Raw genomic sequence first — 19,840 nt, 5'->3', positions numbered from 1 at the left:
TGTAACTGCCGCTGTAATTATGTGTACAGTCTCCTACTAGTAGTTAGGAAAAGTGGTTTAGTTACCTCAAACTCTCTGAAAACCAGCTTTTCATTGCTTCTGTTAAATAAAAATATTGTAATATTAGTGAGAGATACACAACTATAGAGTAGTCTGACAGAGAGACTTTTTGATAAGGGCAGATAATCTGGTTATGTAAAAACTTTATGTGTAAAGTAGATCTACACTTAAGTCTTAGGCCTAAGACTTTACAAGAAAATAAAAAGAAGTTACATGTCATAGGAAAGAATTTTAAAGTCACATCTTTAAGTTTTTATATTTAAAAGTTGATTTTAATTCAGCAGGAAAAGATCTTAGATTGGGGGGTTTGTACAAGTACTGAAAAATCACTGCTAGTCATGTGAAAAGGAGAATCTAGAACAACTCTCAATCCAAAATTAAATTTAGATTTTTTTTTTTCTTAAATGGGGATAATTTGACTGTTTTCAATGACTCATTTTTTTCTATTTTGAAATCACCCTTTGATTACAAATTATAATGTATGTTTCTTTGAATGTCATTTGTACTGATACTCTTCAGGAATGGGCAGTGGGAGTGCTGGAAAAGAAGGGGGGCCATTTAAAACTCTTTTAAGACAACAGACTCAGTCAGCTCTGGAGCAAAGGGTAAGGCATTTTATACTTCCATTTCTGGTCTACTGAAGTGAAAATTTATCTTGTAGTATGTTAGATGTTTGCTGTTACTTTCTGTTTGAAAACGTGTAATTTTAGGTTTGAACTTACTACAAGTGTTGACTGTTTAAAAGCCTTTTAATACACAAGTTTTTTAAATACTAATATATTACTAAAGCATTAGGAAAAGTGGAGCAATTAACTGTGCACAGCACTGAAGTAATTCCGGTGATATTAAGAAGTTAAAGGAGAAATTACTGTTGTGTGGTCTCTCTAAGGTACTGATGCATATTAAGTTTAATACTTAAGTAAACACATGATGATAAAGTTTTTGCAGAAGCCAAATTCAGAAATATTGCCATAGCTTTAAACAAGTTGAAAATTCCATTTGGAATTGGGGAAATTTTCAGTTTTTGGAAATTGATTTGATAATTTGTGCTCCATTTCATGGAGTAGAATGTAGCCTTTAATTGGGAACTTGAATCTGAATTACCTGCCAAGCAGTAGAAGACACTTATAGATTTAAACTTTTCCTCTCTTGGACTAAAAATGCCATCTGTCTACTGAATGGACTATATATTAAAACCAGTGTTTTTAATTAATTGTTTGCATTTGGATGGGTAACTGCAACATTTTTAATAAATTGTATTCAGCTTTGATTGAAATGTTAATAATGAGGTGTCTTGAAGGAAGAAATGTGAGTATGTTCCTACTCAGAAATAAATTGCAATTTATGACTACCTAAACTAGTGACATAGGAGCATATGTGTTAGTTGGGAACAAAATGACTTGCGTCTGTGAAATATAAGTACTCAGCTGGTATTATGAGTAAGTGGATGATTCTCTTCTCATTTCTTGTGTTATCCATGGCTAAGGGAGGATCGCCTCATAGGTTCTATAGAAGGCGGGTATGTTGAAAGACACTAAGTGACTCCTTTCTTGTTGTATTTTGGATTTCTAAATCATTATCTGAAATATATATATATATTTTTTTTTTTTTGGTGAGGCTTTGCAGATTTCTTTGTAGTTTTGTTTATGCAGAAATTTTTTAATTTGTTGTTTTGAAGAGCGTTTTTTAGATCGGTATATTTTGCATGTTGATGCATTTCAGTTAAAATTTTTATTTAGGTATGAATACAAATCCATGGCTTTTTGCTTTTAATTTTTTAATTTGGCTGAAGGAATGCTTTAAAACAAGCCTTTTTTCTGTTTGCCGTTGATTTTTCTAGCATTTCAGACTTTCCATGGCTGATCTTTTTATTTCCCTAGGAAGATTTTTAAAGACAATAGATATATAAATGAAGAGCTCTTAGTGTATTTTTAGAATTTAAATGATTTGTCCATTATTTTGGTATGGTCTTTGTGTTGCCTGGTAGAAAAAAAATTCTGTAAAATCAGCTGGAGACATGTTGAGTGTTATTGATGACTATTATAGTGTAATAGCAAAGCATGTGGACAGTTGATTGACAAAAATATGTTTATTCTGTCTTCTGAAAATTTTGTATTGGATGTGTTTTTGCTATGGTGTTACCTCTTTTGGTTACCTTCAAGTTGAGTTAACTAGAATGAGCAACATTTATAAGTTATTTTCTCTGTTTTGATATGACACACACAAACAGTGCCCTGCACTTGTCTGGATTAGTTAGGATAGCAAGTATTTGGGAAAACCAGGAATAAATTCAGTGTATATGTAATATAGTTTTACATGTATTAGATAGGTAATAAAATCCAAATTACTTTGAGCTTAAGAAATCTTAATGATCATCTTATTCCACCCACCCTGCCATGGACAGGGACACATTCCACAAGACCAGGTTGCTCAAATAGTTCTTTTGAGTCTTAGAGTATTCGGGTATATGGTAATGCTAAGGCATCTTAAAATAAGTTCATTTAGTTGCATGTCTCAACAGGGTTTTTTAACCATAGGTGTTTTTGGTGTATTACTTAACCCTAACTGCACGCCGAACAGAGTTTGTAAGAAGGGTGATATTCCTATTTCTTCCCTGAAAATAAACTTGTAGAAAATATAGCTGTGGAAGACTCATGTACGTGTTACACTGTACCTTAATAACTGTTAGCACTTCCCTGGACATCTGTGGATAGCAAGAGTAAGTGTGGCACAGCTATCTTTCTGTATATTTTGAACTAAAAAATAAATGCTATATTTCCGTCAGTACGAAAATTTGAGGTTATCTTACTTCTAAAAAATTAGCCTATGTTTTTGTAGAAATGGCCAAAAGCTGCTCTCAATGGTATTTTTGTGTCTCTCACTTCCACTTGGCCAAATTCTGTTTTCTTTTTGTTTTTACATTCTACAAGTGCTTGAGAGATCTTTTCTGCTGCCTTTTCAAAATGGGAATCTGTTGGCCTTAATCTCTGAATGGCACTGCAGGAAATCTGTTGTGTTAAAGTGCAATTCTCTGAGAGATTTGTTTGGCTGAAATCCTGACTTAAGCATCTTTTCTTTCAGTGACTTTCTACCCACCCTCAGTTCAGGTCGAGAAAAACTGTAAGGTTTGGCCACCCTGTGAGATGGCACAGTAAATGTTCTTAGAATAAAAATAATTAACCAGGAAATGAGCAATATCTTGATGTGGACCAATTCCCTACACTGGTTTAACTCCCAACTTCTCTGTGAGCATATCCCCTGATCATTACCTGAGCGAGTGGATGGGAATGAGTGAATGACTGGAAGGGAATCAGAGAACTGGTTCAGCTGGCATTTACACAAAAGGATGTGTGTGTAGCCTTGTTCCATGTGCTGCTTCATTGTTTTGTGCATCTTGGAATTAAATGTACTTAAAAAGGGAGAGCACTAGCAATACATGTATGTGTATACATTTTTAAACATTGTATTAAGCAAGTATTTGAGGATTTGATTGTAACTTTATCAAACTTTCCCCAAACACCAGCTCTAAAAATCTGTGTAGTTTTGAGGATTAGAAGTTACAGTTCTTTCATGGTCTGTGCAATCAATGACTGTGAATTAGTATTGGTAAAATGATTGACCATCTTCAGTTGTAGCTTGGAAATCATCCTAGTTTGTCATATACTGAAATACTTTGTGATTACATTACCTTGATGTTAAGGAGTTCTTTGCAAATTGCAGTAATATAGGGGATTTATAAATTGGAAACTGCATCTAGTTTTCCCTGAAATTTCTGTTTTACCTGAAATAACTGTAGATTTTTAATTTTGAACTATTATAGTTTACATGTAATTGAGGCTGGAACTTGTATTTGAGTAATATAACAGTAAAATTTAAAAAATATCTCAATGAGATAAAAAAAGAAAAAAAAGTCATGTGAAATGATAGATGATCTGTGTCAGAACGAATGAGAGATTGTTAATAGAATTGTGTCAGAATGGTTCAGGGAGTCTGTTACCGGATTTATCTGTGGCTCAAGTTAACTGATAGAACACCTTATTTTGTCATATCTCATAATTCAGTCTTGGGAGTGTTGAGATAAAACCATGTTGTTATTATTTGAGGTTTTATTCCTGGTTTCTAGTGTAGGGAATCAGGTGAACTGGAAGTCCGAACATGTTAAAGTTGTAATACACAGTCTTGTGGAAAGGAACAGAAAGTGGAAAAGCTTCTGAATTTCCGTATAGATTAAAAAACATTGGATTTGTTTAAGCTTTGGAACATGGAGTATTGTTTAATTTGTTCATTCCATACTGCTTCAACACAGTATAAATGTGTGTGTGTATATATAAAATGTAAATGTAGTATAGGCTTAATGGAATTTCATATAGGTGGCACATTAAGAAAACTTCTTTATTGATTTCTGCAGTCTGCACATATTTGGGTATTTTGAATATTCTGATAACTTGCAAAGCACTTTACAATCTGTTAGAACTTTCTGGGGGAATTTGTACTGTATCTGTCTCTAGAATCCATTGCTGCTCCTGAAGACCTATCAGTTAAGAAGGTTTGCAGAATCCTGGGGTGAAATCTTTCTACTTTTAAATTGCATCATATGGCAAAACTGCAGGGTTTGGGTTTTGGGATTGGTTTTCTTTTTCTTCTGGTTATTGATACTGTGATTGCTGATTTCAAAGTTTGCCTCTTAATTTTGAAATTTTGAGCCAAATGAAAATCCAGAAAACTTGAAGTTTGAAGGACCTTTTAAAAGTTCTAAGAGTTCTTACAATAAGGTGGCAAGAAACCTGAAGTAATAATTTTTAAACTATATTGGGCTTTAGTTTAGGATGACTTTTAATGCCATTTATTGCTGGAAGAACCTGATCCTTGCTAAATCTGCAGCATGTGTGCTCTTCGGGTAGAAGCTCCGTTGAATTGTACTGTTTCCAAGTATGTGAGAAAGGAATCTATCCTATACTTTCTCACATATAAAAATATGGTATTTATTTTTTCCATTTAATCAGTTATGATTATACAAAACACGACTGCATGATTTTTCTTTTTTTTTTTCACTTTCTGCATTTAGAATTGCTGATTGCCTTTCCCCCTTAAGTATGCTATTATGCATATATTAGATATATCACAGAACAATTCTGGAGAAATTAAAATCTAGTTTTGGGCTCAACTTCTTTGAATATGACTTCTATTTCATCATTTGTGTCTTGAAAAATTGCTGCTATTACTTTGCTTCTTTTATGAATTTAAAGCTGGCATAGTTGCTGAAACCTAACTCTTCATTTTACTTATGAACTGGAAGTGAATCACCTTAGATTGAGAACTTGCAGTTGTGTTTCAGAACCTATGCTTTATTTTAAAAGATGGATATTTACTTAGTGTATGTAGAGCTTATGAGCAAAGCAGTCCTTTGATATTTTTTAGGTGTGCTTTTTTGTAATATGACATTCCTCATTCTTGCAAGACTTCAGTTTGTTTCACCTTGTGCTTCAGAATCAAACTGCAGTCGGTTTGTAACAAGAACACCTAATAAGAGAGAAAAACATTTGTTTTTTATCAGCTAATGAAAGAAGAATTCTGGTGTTTAGCACCCATGGTAGAAGTGGATCAATAGAGGTTTTGTTAACTTCTAAACATATGAAGTTTTGATTATTTATCGCTGTTGTGCTGAGAAACAACTCTGTGAGGGAAAAGTATTCTCTCACTGTGTAAAAACCTCCGCTTTTCTGATACAATGGGTCCATGAGGACATGTGATTCTGAAGTGCTCAGTAAGCCTGAAGGACATGTCTGGCCCAGTGTAACTGCTTTGCTTGTATTTCAGAGAAGGGATCAAATAATTGCATGTTATCTGGCACTCAGCAGTGGTTGGAAAGCAGTCATTTAATGTTTTTTTTTAATCATAACAGGAATTCCCGTTTTTTACCTTGACGACCTTCCCACCAGGCTTTCTTGTCCATGTTGGGGGAGTGGTCAGTGCTCGTTCAGTGAAGCTCCTGGACCGCATCCACAATCCTGGTATGTCAGCATAGGATTGACTTCTTGCACAAGGCCTGTCATCTAACCTTTATAACATATCAGTGCTCGAATAGACCTGTTCTAACAATGTATATCAAAAGCAGAGTATTTCAGATAATCATTTAAGCTTGAAAAGTAAGTTACTCAAAGGTTATGTTTTTAGTAAGAAACATTTTAGCAAATTAAAGTATTATCAGTAGAATCAGTAATTTTGCATTGAAAACTAGCTTTGAATGATTGAGCGGTTAATTAATTTTTTGCCACTTTTTGTGATTAAAACTTCATGCATGTTTTCTTTTGAAATAAAAATGAGATTAAATGCTTGATCTTAACTATAAATGTTTTCCCATTTTCAGCTCCTTGAAATCCTTAAGGACTAATGCCTACAATTTAGCTCACAACATGGTTTTTAACCTTTACAACTTTGTTTCTGTTCTTAAAAATCTTTACTGAACCATACTTCAAGGTTTTTATATATTATTTTCCTGAGAACCCCAGTAAGAGAACATGTATGTTTTGCATGTCCTAGTTCTAATGTTAGAACTGAGTGACTTTTGACTCTGAAGACTTGATTGGTTTAATAACTGAGACCAGATGAGGAATGTTTTGGAAAAAGTTGGAGTTGGCAGTGCACTTAAAAATGCAGAGGAGGATAAAAATAGCACCTTTAGTGGTTTTGCATGCACTAGTCAGGAGTAATAAAAGGAAGTTTATGCAAATACATCCTTAAAAACAAGTAGAAAAAACTAGTATTTTCATTTTCTTCCTATGGCCTGAGGCAAGCAATTCTCCAGGCAGGTATATCAGATTGTTGCTGATCTAAAGTGTCTCTAAATTTGCAACATGAAATTAAATCCAAAACTTAATCTGAATTACATCTTCCTACTTTAAGGGATTTTTTCAAGTACGTTAGTACACAGTGTTGCTCTTTTGTTTTCCTATTCTAAGATCTATGTACACAGTGAAGAGAAGATTAAAGAAATGTCAAAATATAATTAATATGTGAGTTTTTCTTTGCCATGAAGTTATTGTAGTATTCTACATTTTCAATAGATTTCTGATACAGGTCTCTGATATGCAAAATTTACTATGTGATAGATGTCAGACGGAATGGAAAAGAAATCCATTTTGCTCAGAAATTTTTTTAAAACTAATTTCTTGCATTATGCATGCCTTCATTTTTTATCAGCTGACTAGAAGCAGTATAAGACATAAGACAAAATAGAGATACATGTTTGCACATCTGCAGTGTTCCTGTGAGACTTGCAGATTGCTCCTGACGAGTGAATGTAAAATATATTATCCTTGGAACTTGTATTGCAAAGTAGTGGGAATAAAAGGGGGAAAGAAGACACGTGGCTGTGGGAGGGAAGGCGGAGAAGTAGAAGCAAATTCTGATAGAGTTGTGATTGTGAAGTATTTGAGTCAAATAAGTCTGTAAAATATTAAAGTAAGCAAATTAACTGGCAAATTAATAAATCAGGAGAACATGGAAGAGGAGAAAACATTTGAAGGTGGATTAAGAGCTTGCCAATAAGACAAAATTGCCATATGCTGTCCACTTTGGTCACCTAGTGGCAGATTGCTATAGCATGCTCCTTTTTCTCTTTCTATTTCAGCCTCTTATTAACTCTGCTGTCTGTGTCTTTCCAGTTCCTGTGGAGTGGTGTTGTCAATTGTGTTCTTGTTGGTAGTTTTTTTTTACTATTCTGCTTCTATAACTGATCTACTAATTTGCTGTTTTGAACTCAGCCTTTGTCGGAATTATGGGTAACACAAGATCATACAAACTGCTAGACTGGAATAGTTTCAATTCAGGTATTTTATTAGTCATTCAGTACTACATATGCTGACAGAAATTATGGCAGCTCAGTGAAGTTATTAGAAATGCTCTAGGATGTTTAGGTTAATGCTTCAAATTTAAATTTTAATCATCAAATGCCTAAATGTCATGTTTTCATGTTGTTGAAGATTTTCTTTAAAATTATAAACCATTGTTTTAGTATAAAGTAGTATTGCTAAGAGTATTTTAATATCAATCTGGAAAGCTGAATGTTTAGATGTTTGTTTAATAGATATTTTCAGCTCAGCATCCATGAAGGAAGTAATTTAGTGTTAGAGGGATTCTTCCTTACACAGTTGGGATCATTTCAGGTGTGATTTTTTTTTTTGTTTTTTTTTTGTTTTTGTTTGGTTTGGTTTGGTTTGGGTTGGTTTTGTTTTTTTTTTTGTTTGTTTGGTTTGGGTTTATTTATGTAATGGATTTTTGGGGGTTTTTTTGCCTATTGATTTGATTTGGGGAGACTGTTAGTTATGTTTTGTTGGTTCATAAAATTGTATTGTAAAATGCAACCAGTTTCAGGACTTAAAGCATAATCATTTGAACTTTTTAATCCTTCATTACCTAGCTTGAAAAAAACCCCAATATTCTTGTATTTTTATTCAGACTTAGTGTAATCCAAGTGTGTAACTTACACAGCTGTAGAAGGTGAGTTGATGCTATCTGGATGAAATGAAGACTTCTGTCTGTCATTGTTTCACCTCTGGGGAGATAATGTGCTGTGGGAGAGAGGCAGGCATAACTTCTCTACATGCAGCATCCAAGCCAGTAGACCTTGTCAGGCTTTGATATTTTTAAAGGCGGCACAATAAAAAGGTACAGAGCTGACCTCTGAGGGCTTGTTTCCCCTAGAAACTTTCCTTCTTGATAATTTACTGTTGCCATGCAGCTCTTATTATGCTCTAAAATTCAGTTTAAATGTACAGTTTTTAAAAGCAGACATTTTTCATTTTGCAAATTGTTCAAAAGTAGGGAGAGACTAAAACTATTGGCTCATTTTGTTGTTCCTTGTTACAGTAGGCATCCTTTAATATTATGATTATGAGCTTTTCTGATTTTGTTGGTTTTCTTTGTTTGTTCTAAAGTGATAATCTTTTAAAATTAACTTTCATTATGCAAATAACATTATAAAATTCTCAGGTCTGTGGCTGGTATAGCATAGTCTGATCCAAGGTGTTAAAAATGTGTTGAAATTTTTGTAAGTTGTGTGTAACCTTCAAAAGTTGGAATTCATTGTAGCTTCTTCCAGATTGTTTAGTAGGATGCTTTTATTGAAAGAATTTTATTAAAATAAGGGAGTGAGTTTATGTGCAGACACTAAACATGCCTTGAATTAGGCTATAAAGTTATGCTCAATGTAAGATTAGGAAGTGAAGTCAAAGTCAGGAGTTCAGTTCTGAATATCCAAAACTGTCATATAAATATGCCGTCTAAATTTTTTAGAAATTGCAGGAAAATGAATGTGTGTGTATATACACACATATGTGTGTATATATATATATATATATATATATATATATATAAACAGTTTACCTAGAGGTGCTTGTTACCTGAAAGTGTAGGTTGGAGTAGAGAGGTCTAAACCACACAGTAGTTGTAGAGTTAATACCTCCCGGAGAACTGGCTGTGTTTCTGTATCCTTGGTGTGTCCAGTAGGACTGTAGGAAAAGCTGATTAATCCTACTGGTTTGGGATTGAGCAGGTTAGATTAATATTCCTGGAAGTATGGGATTTTTTGCAGTGCTAGATGTGCTGGTGGACAGAGAACGTAATCATAGCCTTAAGTGGGCTAAATTTTTTTTCCTTTTGAAAAAATGTTCAGGCTTCATTTCAGCTTTCTTAGTAACCTAAGCGCAGAAGGATATTTCTTTCTTTCTTTTTTTTGTTTTCTTGCCAATGGTTTAATTGTGTGTAAGATACAGCAGGAGCATCCAGTGGTAGGGAAACATCAGAGATTTGAAGGTGCTTGAAAATTAAACAGGACGTAAAGACTATTTCAAAATGGGAAAGTAGCTGCTTAAATTTCTGGAAATTACATATAGTTCAATGAGGAATTGTTTAAGTGTTTGTAAAATATGAAAAGGTGGATATGAAGATGAGTTTGCAAAATAAAAGTAGGGAGTTAAGCAAAAATTCATAGAAAACAGGGCACATAATACAGTGAAAGATACCCTCTGGTGCTGTCTCTGAGAAAGAATGAATTAGAAGTATAAAAACATGCAAGGAATCCTCAATTCAGAAGACTGGATGTTTGTTAAAAGTTTGGCACTGAGGTTAAACACAGACCAGAAAGGTAGGCAGTGCAAGAATTTGTTGAATAGAGGCTGCTTTTCCATATGAGTATTTCATAGTAGCAACATATTGTTTCTCACATAACTAAATTTTAAACTCCTCATTCAGGAAGCTGCTCCAGCAGTGCATCTCCAGCTCCGGTAGTCAGAAATGTGGAAAGATAAAAGCTTATTAAGAACTTCCCCAGCATTTCCTGAGTTCATTGTGTGATATTCAGACTTGCTGTTGGAGTGTGAAATTCTTCAGTTAGTTTTGCATAGGAGAAAATGCAAGAGGAAAGCTTGGCTGTGTTTTGCTCCTGTAACTGAATGGTTTTTCTTCCATAGAAGTACACAGAATGTGCAAATTACATTTCAAGCTGCTTTCTGGGGCGTAGGTGTGGCCCATTTGTAGGAACACAGCAGGAAATGTCAGATTGTTCCTGTTGATGTCTGGTGTGGTTAGATCAAATAGTAAAACCCCCAATATTTTAAGGTTGACCTCTTGCCTTTTCTTGGGAAATTTCTAGGTTGGCTTGTTGTCCATCACTGTGTGTTGAATGAAAATGGGAGGTTAAGACAGTTGTCAGAGATTCATAAATAAACTTGCCATTTAAAATCTTTGTTTAGAATTCTTTGCCTACCTGAGTAATGCTATTTAATCTGTTCATGCTGCTTTAAAGCTCTCCCTAAATTCTGGCTGATGGTGTGGATGCCAGTATAAACTTTTCCTTGCACAAGTGCTCCAAAAAAGCCGTTGTTTATTGCACAACTACACTTCATGGTATGTAGTCTGGTTTTGAATTGATAGTGCATAACAGAGAGAGAACATTGGTCTTTAAAAAATCGTATTTTTGCACATAACTCATCCTAATTTCAAAATACAGCGTTTGACTAAAACTATTGTCTTCATAAAATTTCCTTCATGGATTGCATTCAGTTTTTTCAGCTTCTGTTGTTGCAAATGTACAGTTGTAGAACTATTTGCCTGGCTCAAAATATATCATTGTTAGAAGAAAACCAGAATGATTCTGGTTGAATCAACACCTTCCTAAATGCTACATAATTACAGCTACACATGGCATTGTAAAATGTCTATAGAAGTTTTGTAGGAAAATATGCAAATAGAGAACACAAGTTCTGACTGACTGTGACAGGATTATAGGAGTAATTGATAAATGTCAATAGATAATATGAAGCACAAGAGATTTTCTTTCTAAGTCTCCTTATATCCAGAAGTTAAATGAGGCTTCTCTGCCTAGTTTGTCCTAAAACAGAATAAACAGTTAGGAGTGTAAGAAATAATGAATGCAGAGGTTCTGCATTCCTGAGGAGTGCAAACAAGGAAGAGAAAATTCAGAGACAGTGTCATTTCATACCAAATAATGCAATCCCTGCCCTGCAGCAATAAAACAGATGAAATGTGGTTTAGAAAGCCTTGTCTTGTTACAGCATAGTGTATCCACAGTCACTTTGGTGTAGTCATTTGAAGCTTTTCTTTGAAGATTTCTCTTCAGTCAAGTAGGTTGTATTTATTGTGCCAAGGTGACAAAGCAACAGAGACATAAAATAGAATAAGTAGTTTCTTTATTACCTGCTGAGTCACCATTCTAGGATGAATGACTGAAATAATCAATAAGAGCTGGAGTAACAAAGGGACTCATTTATTCATGGAACTGATTTTTGAGAGGCAAGTTTATTTCCTATATTTAATGTTTTCTAATTTCTGGGCAGCATTTTGGAGCTTTTATAATGCTAAATATGATCCAATTTAAATCTTCACTTTTAAGTATTTTAAGTGTTATTTAATAGTTTATATATTCTGAATGTTATTTTTTCTTCAAATGTTTTTTATTTTGACATTATAATTTTCATTTAAGTTGTATCACATGTTTTCTTTTATCTCTACACTAAATTATTACTGCTACTTTGACATTATTGCAAGATTTATTTTTTTTAAGACTATCCATTCTTCAGCTTGTACTCTTCCTATCAGACTTTAATCTACAATTAAAAGTTATAGCCACTCTTGTGGCTGTATTAAGCCATGAGGGGAACAGCCTTTCTGGCTTCTCCATCTTGGAGTATATTTTGGGATCAAAGCTAAAACTCCTCAACAGTGAGCTGTCTTTGAGAATGATGTATGGAATTTTCTATATGGTTTCTCCTGAAGTCTTGTAGCAATTTGACCTGAATGACCCAGTAGAGAACTGCTCTGCACATGGAAGAGTTTGTGTTTAATCAGCCAGCCAATATCTCATCTTGTAAATGCAGTTTTAATCCTAATGTTCTTAAAATTGTTTCCTTAGTAATTGAAAAATTTCTTCAACTTTTGAGTCTTGTCTTGCGCATCCAGCAGTTTGGGCTTAAGAAGTGCGATGTGTGCTGCTCTCTGACTTCATCTGGCAGAAAAACACTGGTTATCAATAAGATTTTGCAGTCTAGATGTTTTATTTGGAGTTTATCTCTGTAAGAGTAAGTGTGCCTGTTCTCTTTAGGTGTGGTTGCACTGTTTCCTGTTAGTTTAGTGTATCCTAGTTTTCCTTGGATATATTCCGATAATCTACTTCCTTCACTTTCTGTTTTCATTTGTACATCTTTTAGTCTTAGAAGATGACTACAGGGAGTAGTATTTTTAAACAAGGATAGAATGGCTTGGAAACTTTTTTGGAAGTTTTAGGTTAATCTGCTGTAGGTTTAGTTATTTGCTACGTGAATTTTGTGTTCATCTTTATGCCAGAGGATTTGTTTTTCTGTACAGTTCTTGAGTTGTTGATATTTGTATCTTATAATTTTAGATATTTCTATATGTATTTAAATATTTTAGGAAATCTATAATGTCAATGTTTATGGGATAATCAGAAAGGATTAAATGAAACTTCAGGGTCCAGGGAAGTTTGCTGATAATCTAATAAAGGTGTCTGTTGAAAAAAAAACCCAACCAGCCAAACCTACAGAAAAATACCACATTTCTTTCTGTCTGGGGTGTTAGTAGGTTTTTCATTAAGAACATACAAAAATAAGGAAATATTGGATGTGTGGATAATGGCTTTGGCTAATGAAAGATTGATCTGAAAGAATATTATTAGCCTCCATTGCCATTTTTGAAACAACAGAACAATGAGTCATTTATAGATCATGAAAATTTTCCTTGGATGATTGTCCTCCTCCGGTCAGAGTATTGTGTTATATGTGTAAATATTTACTAAATTATACAATGTAAAACTGGTCGAAATGAATCAGACAGTTCTGCTTTGGAGTAATTTCCTTAGGATATCTAAAGATTCAGCTTTAAGGATACAGCAACTTTTGATTATGAGCTGTGTTATCAGGAGGCCATTCTTCTTAATCTGTCTTCCCTTTTAAAAAAATTTGTGTGGACTAGCAAAATGCAGCTTCTGGCTAAATCTTGAAAGAACTCATGCAAGTGAACTACAAGGAAATAACTTGGGAAAGGTGTTGCTTCCTATGAATCAGAAAGTGATAGTGTCTAGGTGTGAGATTTATGCAGTATATTGTCCCATGGGTAGTACAGCTAAGTCTTGTATTTTAAAGGCGATAGGTGACCTGGTGGTTTGTAGAGCTAACTCAACATTCCGGGTACAGAAGTTTGTCTTATATAACTGCTGAATAAAATCAGTTTGGAAAGTTTCAGTTGGAGGAGGTTTGAGTTGGCATAATTTTGATAGAACATTGTACTGTTGACAGCATTGTTTCTCAAGCCCTTAATTATAGAAACAGTGTGCTTTGCTTCCACTTGGTTATTAATATCCTGTCAATTTGGAAACATTAAGAAAGTAAGTTTAATATTCAGCCTTTGGTTTCCAACAAAGGGGGCATAATTAGCAGCGGAATTTCCTGCAAACTTTCCTGCTTAAAGTTGTAGAGAAACCTTGATCCAAACTACTCGGTACATTTGCTAGAAAAGCTTGTGACTGAGTGCTCTGTATGCTTGCCTTTTTGCTTCCACCTAGAATCCAGGGCCATTACTTTCTGTAACCATTTCAGTGAGCTGCCATAGTTTTCAGTCTGTACTGTCACCTGATCCAAGCATGCGCCAAAGTACCCACCGTTTCTGGCTCCTGTCTGCTGAATCTGCTTTGCAAACCCTTAGTTCTTAAGCTTTTGCCTTAGCAAAAAAACCAACAGGCACTCTCATGGAGTGTGCTGGACACATGCCATCCTGCTTCCCTATCTCCTCTAATTGTTTATGTAAATCCTTAGCTTTACTAAACTTGTAAATGCTACGACAGCATCTCCATGTGAAATTGTGTGGCTCATGTGTCAAAAAAGGCTGCTTGTGAAAATATTTGTCAGAAGAATATGAATGCTACACATTGCACTGCATTCAGTGTTTTGTATCAACTTATTATTGCAATGTCATGGTGTTTGATTTTAATTGTAGACAATTATTTTATGTCTTAATATGAAAAGGTAAGTTCATGTTAACTGTGAATGTGCAGTATGTATATCTAAACACAATAATTGTTATTTTTTGGCCTCTTTCTGGAACAAAATACAGACAAATACCGTAAGCAGAGGTCCCAGTCTTCTTTACAGTTGTTTATGCATGACTCTTACAGAAATATTTGTCCTTGTGCAATAAGAAATTGTTGGATTCTTTGAAAGATAATTAGGCCTGATCCTATTAACGCTGAAGACAATGGCTGGAAAATATTTCTTACTTCTAATTAGAGTGAAAATGATCCATTAGATTTCTATAGTTAATAGTTTTGTTAGTTCAGATATTGAGCGGATTCTTAGAATAAAGGGTTAAATGTTGATTTAGAAAGACACAGTATTGAGCAACTTCCAACAGTATGTGTTTGCCATAATGGTATTTTTGTAGATGTTAGGTAAGAGAATTGTTAACTCTTAACTTCAACAGTTTAAACTGTAAATTTTTGTGGAGGAAAGTTAAATGTTTGCATAGAATTTGGGACCCGTCACTATTTCTACCTTTTATGTACACTTCAAGGATCCCTGTTTCCTTTTAGCATCTCGTTCCATTTCATTTTTCGCTCTGGCTAGATTCCTTTTCAATGTCGTTCTTGTCTTTATCAATCTTTTTATTTCACAGCACATTTTGTATTCATCCTCTGTCACTTCATCTGTTGCTAACTCTCAAATCCTCATTATGACTTCCCATTTTCTTGCACGTTGACATAGGAATGTCTCTTGATAAGTAGAAGCAGTTTTTGCCACATGGAACCGAAGGTGTAAAAAGTTATTATTTTAAAAATTGGTGCTTTTTGCCTAGAAAAAAGGCTATTTCATTATGGGTGTTTTTCTGTGAAGTAACAAGAATTTACGTGGCTGTTTAGTCAGTGTTTATAACCAGCTGCCTGTGATCCAGTCTCATTGAGCAGGTGTTTTTCTGCATGGTCAGAAAACTACTTTTGTTGCTACCTAAGGCTTTTCATCTATATGGAGAAATGTATTCCTTATAAAAACAATCTCTGGCCCATGACTGGAGGTGGAAAGAGGAATTGCTCCCAAGATCGTTGTCCATTTCACCAAAAAGAGTTAAGAGAGAACTTTCACAGAATGTGCTTGTGGTCTCATGTCTTCCATATACTCTGAATTTGTCAGATGTTGTAGCCTGGGCCTTACCATCTATTTCCAAAGATTCTCCCTTGATTCACATACTACTGCTGCTGTTACCTGGTGGCATCAGAAGCAGCCTTTGTCCAGAAGTGTACATGCAAAGAGAAGACATTTCCCACTATTTGTACCACAAATGGTTCAGAGAGCTGAGCTGGGGAGCTCCAGCCCTGTGTTGTGATGGATTATTTCTGTAGGAACCTGAGTTTCCAAAGCTGAGAAGAGATGCTCCAGGAATCTGAGTCAGGATTGCCAAGTATCATCTTAAGCATTTATTATCCTGGTAACTGAGAGGGTTTAAACAGTGTTTTCACACTGAGAGTTAAGTGTAGCACCTCAAGATTCTGCCAGTAAGGCACTGCAACCTGCTAAAGGCAACTTGGATATAACATAACATTATTGATACAGTTAGAGAAATCCCTTGTTTTGTGTCTTAACATGTACATTTTTGTTGATTACAGAGAACATTCCTAAGAACTCTCACTGTAAGTTTTTTTTCTGTTCAGTGTTTTTTTTCTTCAAAGCAAGTTTATTCAACCTTCACTCTGAGCATCCAGGCTGCTGCTGGTCAGTGTAAAGCTATGAGTTACACAAGCATTGCCATCTAAAGTTAGGTAGAATTGAATATACAGACCTCTGTGCTCTTCCTTTTTATTAGAAAATGATAATTAGTTTAGTTTAAAAAAATTAAAGCCTAGTTCTAAATGCAAAGTTGAGGTAAAGTCATGAATGAATACATTTTATTGTACAGTATTTCTGTTTCAGTAACTTTTAAATGATGTGTATATCTGCATCTTGCATTTTTGTTTGTCATGTTGTCAGAGAACCAAGTGTGTGATAATATCATACACTGTGTTGGTAAGTATTTCTGGTAGTACAAAATTGGTTCCAAAGAAATTTCAGGGTTTGACCTTAATACTTAAATTATGATTCAGCAAGGAGAATGCAGTGGCCAGAAATTTGTATCTGTGCTAAGTTCAGTTAATTTCAGGGAAATTCCATAAGAATCTCTGTACTCAGAGCCCTTGGTAATATCTAAGTGCTGATTGTTTGTTACTGGTTTTCCCTTTTTGTATCAATAATTAACACAGTTGCCAACTACATTCATTGAAACAGGTAAGTTTTGAGAGAAGAAACAGCTGACAAATTTTAGTTGTAAATTCGATATTTGCTGGCTCTCTATGTAAGAAGCTTGCAAGACAAGAATTTTAGTTATGGGAATTAAGTGCTGAGCAGTTAAAACAAATGGATTGCATGAACTTATTCTAGCAGCACACTTTTTTTGTATTTTTGTATGTTGTCGTTTTCAAGAAAAGCAGGCAGGATATATAACCTTGAGGACAATAAAGGTTGAATTCATAATTTGAATCCATTTGTGGGCATGGAGGGGAAGGTGCAGTTTCCAGCATACTGAAGCAAAAAAACACTGACAGCATGCATCCTGTACTTCTTCATATTATATATGTAGAAATAGTTTCAAATCCCTATGGCTTCTCACAGTTAGAAGTGCCACAGAACTGTCAGATTAGTGATACAGTTTTGAACAAATATTTTTAAACTCTGGTTAACAGAACTGCTTCCAGCAGGAAAAACTATTGGGTTATTTCAAAGGTATTGATTGTACGGTAAAGTAAAGTATTAGTTTACTACTACAAATACCATTTCATTACTCTTAGTTTTCCAGTGTTACAGAGTATCTGTGATGCTTTCTTGCAAGTTAAACTGCTATTGTGTTGTCCGAAACTGAGAGTGTGGTTTGGAACTAAAAATGGGTAGAGATTGGGACAGTATCTACGGATTTTAGTGTTATCTGTCATATGGACAGCTACAAGAATGCAATAATTTGTGAGAATCTGCTCACATGGGAAGAAACAAGATAATCGGTTAAAAAGTCCCATTAGTGTTCCCTTGAAGTGCAATAAATAGGCAGTGTCCATATTCAAAGCACTTGAATATGAAAAACTCAGCTTTTCAGGTTAATTGCATGAAGTTTTGTGTTGGCATAGTACAGAACAGTGAACTGATTTATACTTTGTCTTTCAGATGAACCAGAAACACGAGATGCCTGGTGGGCAGAAATCAGACAAGAAATAAAATCCCATGCCAAAGCATTGGGTTGTCATGCTGTAGTGGGCTACAGTGAATCAACCAGCATTTGGTAAATCATGATGATGATTTGATTTTCAAAATGCCACAGAAAACTTATTTCATCATCAATGGATTAAAAATTAACTATTCCAGTGCAGTTTTTGGTGCTGTCTATTCCATAATTACTTTACGGAGTTTAAGTGAGATTATGAAATTTCAGTATTGGGTGTTTTTTATATATGTTTTGATCTGGGTTTTAAGTTGTTTATAATGAATGTTACATTTTTTTCTTTTAAACTAAAGCATACAATTTGCTTTGTAGCAACAATATTAATTTATCCATGAAGTTTTCTAAACGTAATCTACCTAAATAATTAAGACTGTTCCTAAAAGTACATGTATTGAAGTTTCATTATAACAACTGGCAGAGCAGAACTTCTATGGAAAACTTCACATTTCAGGCCCAGAAAAAGCTTGCCCTGGAGCAAGGTGTGTCTGATCATATGAATCAGATAATTACTCTGGTTCACTATTTTAAATTGCATTTGGGAAGTAACGAGCAAATTCAAACTTCTGAAATTACTTTCTTTCAACTTGATTTTGCCTAAATATTTTAAGGTAAAAGCACTAAAGAGTTGGTTTTTTAAGGAGAGAGTTGGAAAGTTTTGGTTTGCCATATTTACTTCAATTACACCTTCACTAAGGGATGAACACACCAAAATGAAGCATTTATTCCTTTGCTTGTCAGTCTCCATGTAAAAGGCATGAGAGTTTGTATTATTTTTTCTGCCTTAACTATGGCTGGTTAAGAATGTACAGAACATAGGCAGTCAGTTATTTGGTTATTTGATGTTTGCATTTCTCTAAAGGAATTCAATGTGGTAGTGTTTGATTATTGATAAAATATTTATTGGAATCCCCATACCTATTGCCAGTTCAGCTTTATTCCATGCTTAAAGCACAAGCTTGTGTGTGTAAGTACTGCCAGACATGTTATGTATGAAAAATTATTATGGAAAGAGAAACAACAAATTTTAAAAAATGGGACATGTATCATTCTAGAAAATGTGGGAAAGATTTTCTTTTTTTTTTTTTTTTTTTTAGTGTAGTATTTTATACTGAATGGTAGAGGTTTGTTCCTTATTTAACAACTTGAGAATTATTAAAAGCTCTGTGGTCATTCTGAGAGCTTTTACTTTGCTATATCCTAAGTATGGTTGGTTACTTTACATGCAAAGTGTACCATTATTTCAGTTTTTCCAAATAAAATTTTACTGGTTTGCCACTTCTTATCCTTCAAGAAGCACCCTTGTCAGTGTTAGGTTCTAACTTCATTTTCAAAAATTCAGTACTAATAAGATGCTGAGGCTCTCAACTTCCCTTTTACTTTGGTAAAAAAATAATGCGTTGTTTTTTTTTTTTTTTTTAATATTTGTTTGGTTTGCTGTATTTCTTTGCATTGTTAACCATAGAACTGAAAACTATGCTTAAAGTTGGTTAGCCTTTCTGTTATATTATTTGTAACATGAAGCAAAGCTCTTAAGTCTTGCCATTCAATCCTTCTTCATTTTGTATTTACTTAGGGGTTATGGTTTAATTAGCAGAAGAGGATTGATTGTGAGTTTTAATGGATAAAATTGCACAAGTGCACGAGAGTCATGGTGATGCTGAAATTCATTGAGATTTGTACTAGCTTTTTAATCTGATAATTTTATATAAAAGCACTCACTAAGTAGTAGGAATTCACTCTGTTGTTATTCTTTTCTCTTATAGTGAAGAGGTCTGTATTTTGTCCGCATCTGGCACAGCAGCTGTACTGAACCCTAGGTTCCTTCAGGATGGCGCCATGGAAGGCTGTTTGGAACAAAGGTTGTCATGGCAGCCTGGCTTCTTTTCCATAGGGTCAGAGAAGGGAGAGGTTGATTTTTTTCCTCAGAGCCAAGATAGTTCTTCTCTATTAGGGTAGG

The 19,840-nt window shown here is 34.4% G+C and overlaps 1 protein-coding gene across 18 annotated transcripts in view; it reads left to right on the top strand.

Annotated features, from left to right (window-relative positions):
• C2CD5 (C2 calcium dependent domain containing 5) overlaps positions 1-19,840 on the top strand; it is a 56,354-nt gene that overhangs the window by 17,307 nt on the left and 19,207 nt on the right. For 9 of the 18 annotated variants that reach the window (XM_079303408.1, XM_079303400.1, XM_079303401.1 and 6 more), the window contains 4 exons: positions 580-665; positions 5,963-6,071; positions 17,829-17,943; positions 19,647-19,742. In XM_079303408.1, coding sequence (XP_079159534.1) covers positions 580-665; positions 5,963-6,071; positions 17,829-17,943; positions 19,647-19,742 — 406 coding nt within the window. Of the gene's footprint in view, positions 1-579; positions 666-5,962; positions 6,072-17,828; positions 17,944-19,646; positions 19,836-19,840 lie in introns of all 18 variants that reach the window. The other 9 variants (XR_013773943.1, XM_079303397.1, XM_079303406.1 and 6 more) reach the window with 2 other exon arrangements.

Source organism: Erithacus rubecula (genome assembly GCF_903797595.1).
Source record: "Erithacus rubecula genome assembly, chromosome: 4".
Taxonomy (NCBI): domain Eukaryota; kingdom Metazoa; phylum Chordata; class Aves; order Passeriformes; family Muscicapidae; genus Erithacus; species Erithacus rubecula.
Note: the sequence above shows the minus strand (reverse complement) of the source record. Positions and strands in the feature narration are given on the sequence as shown.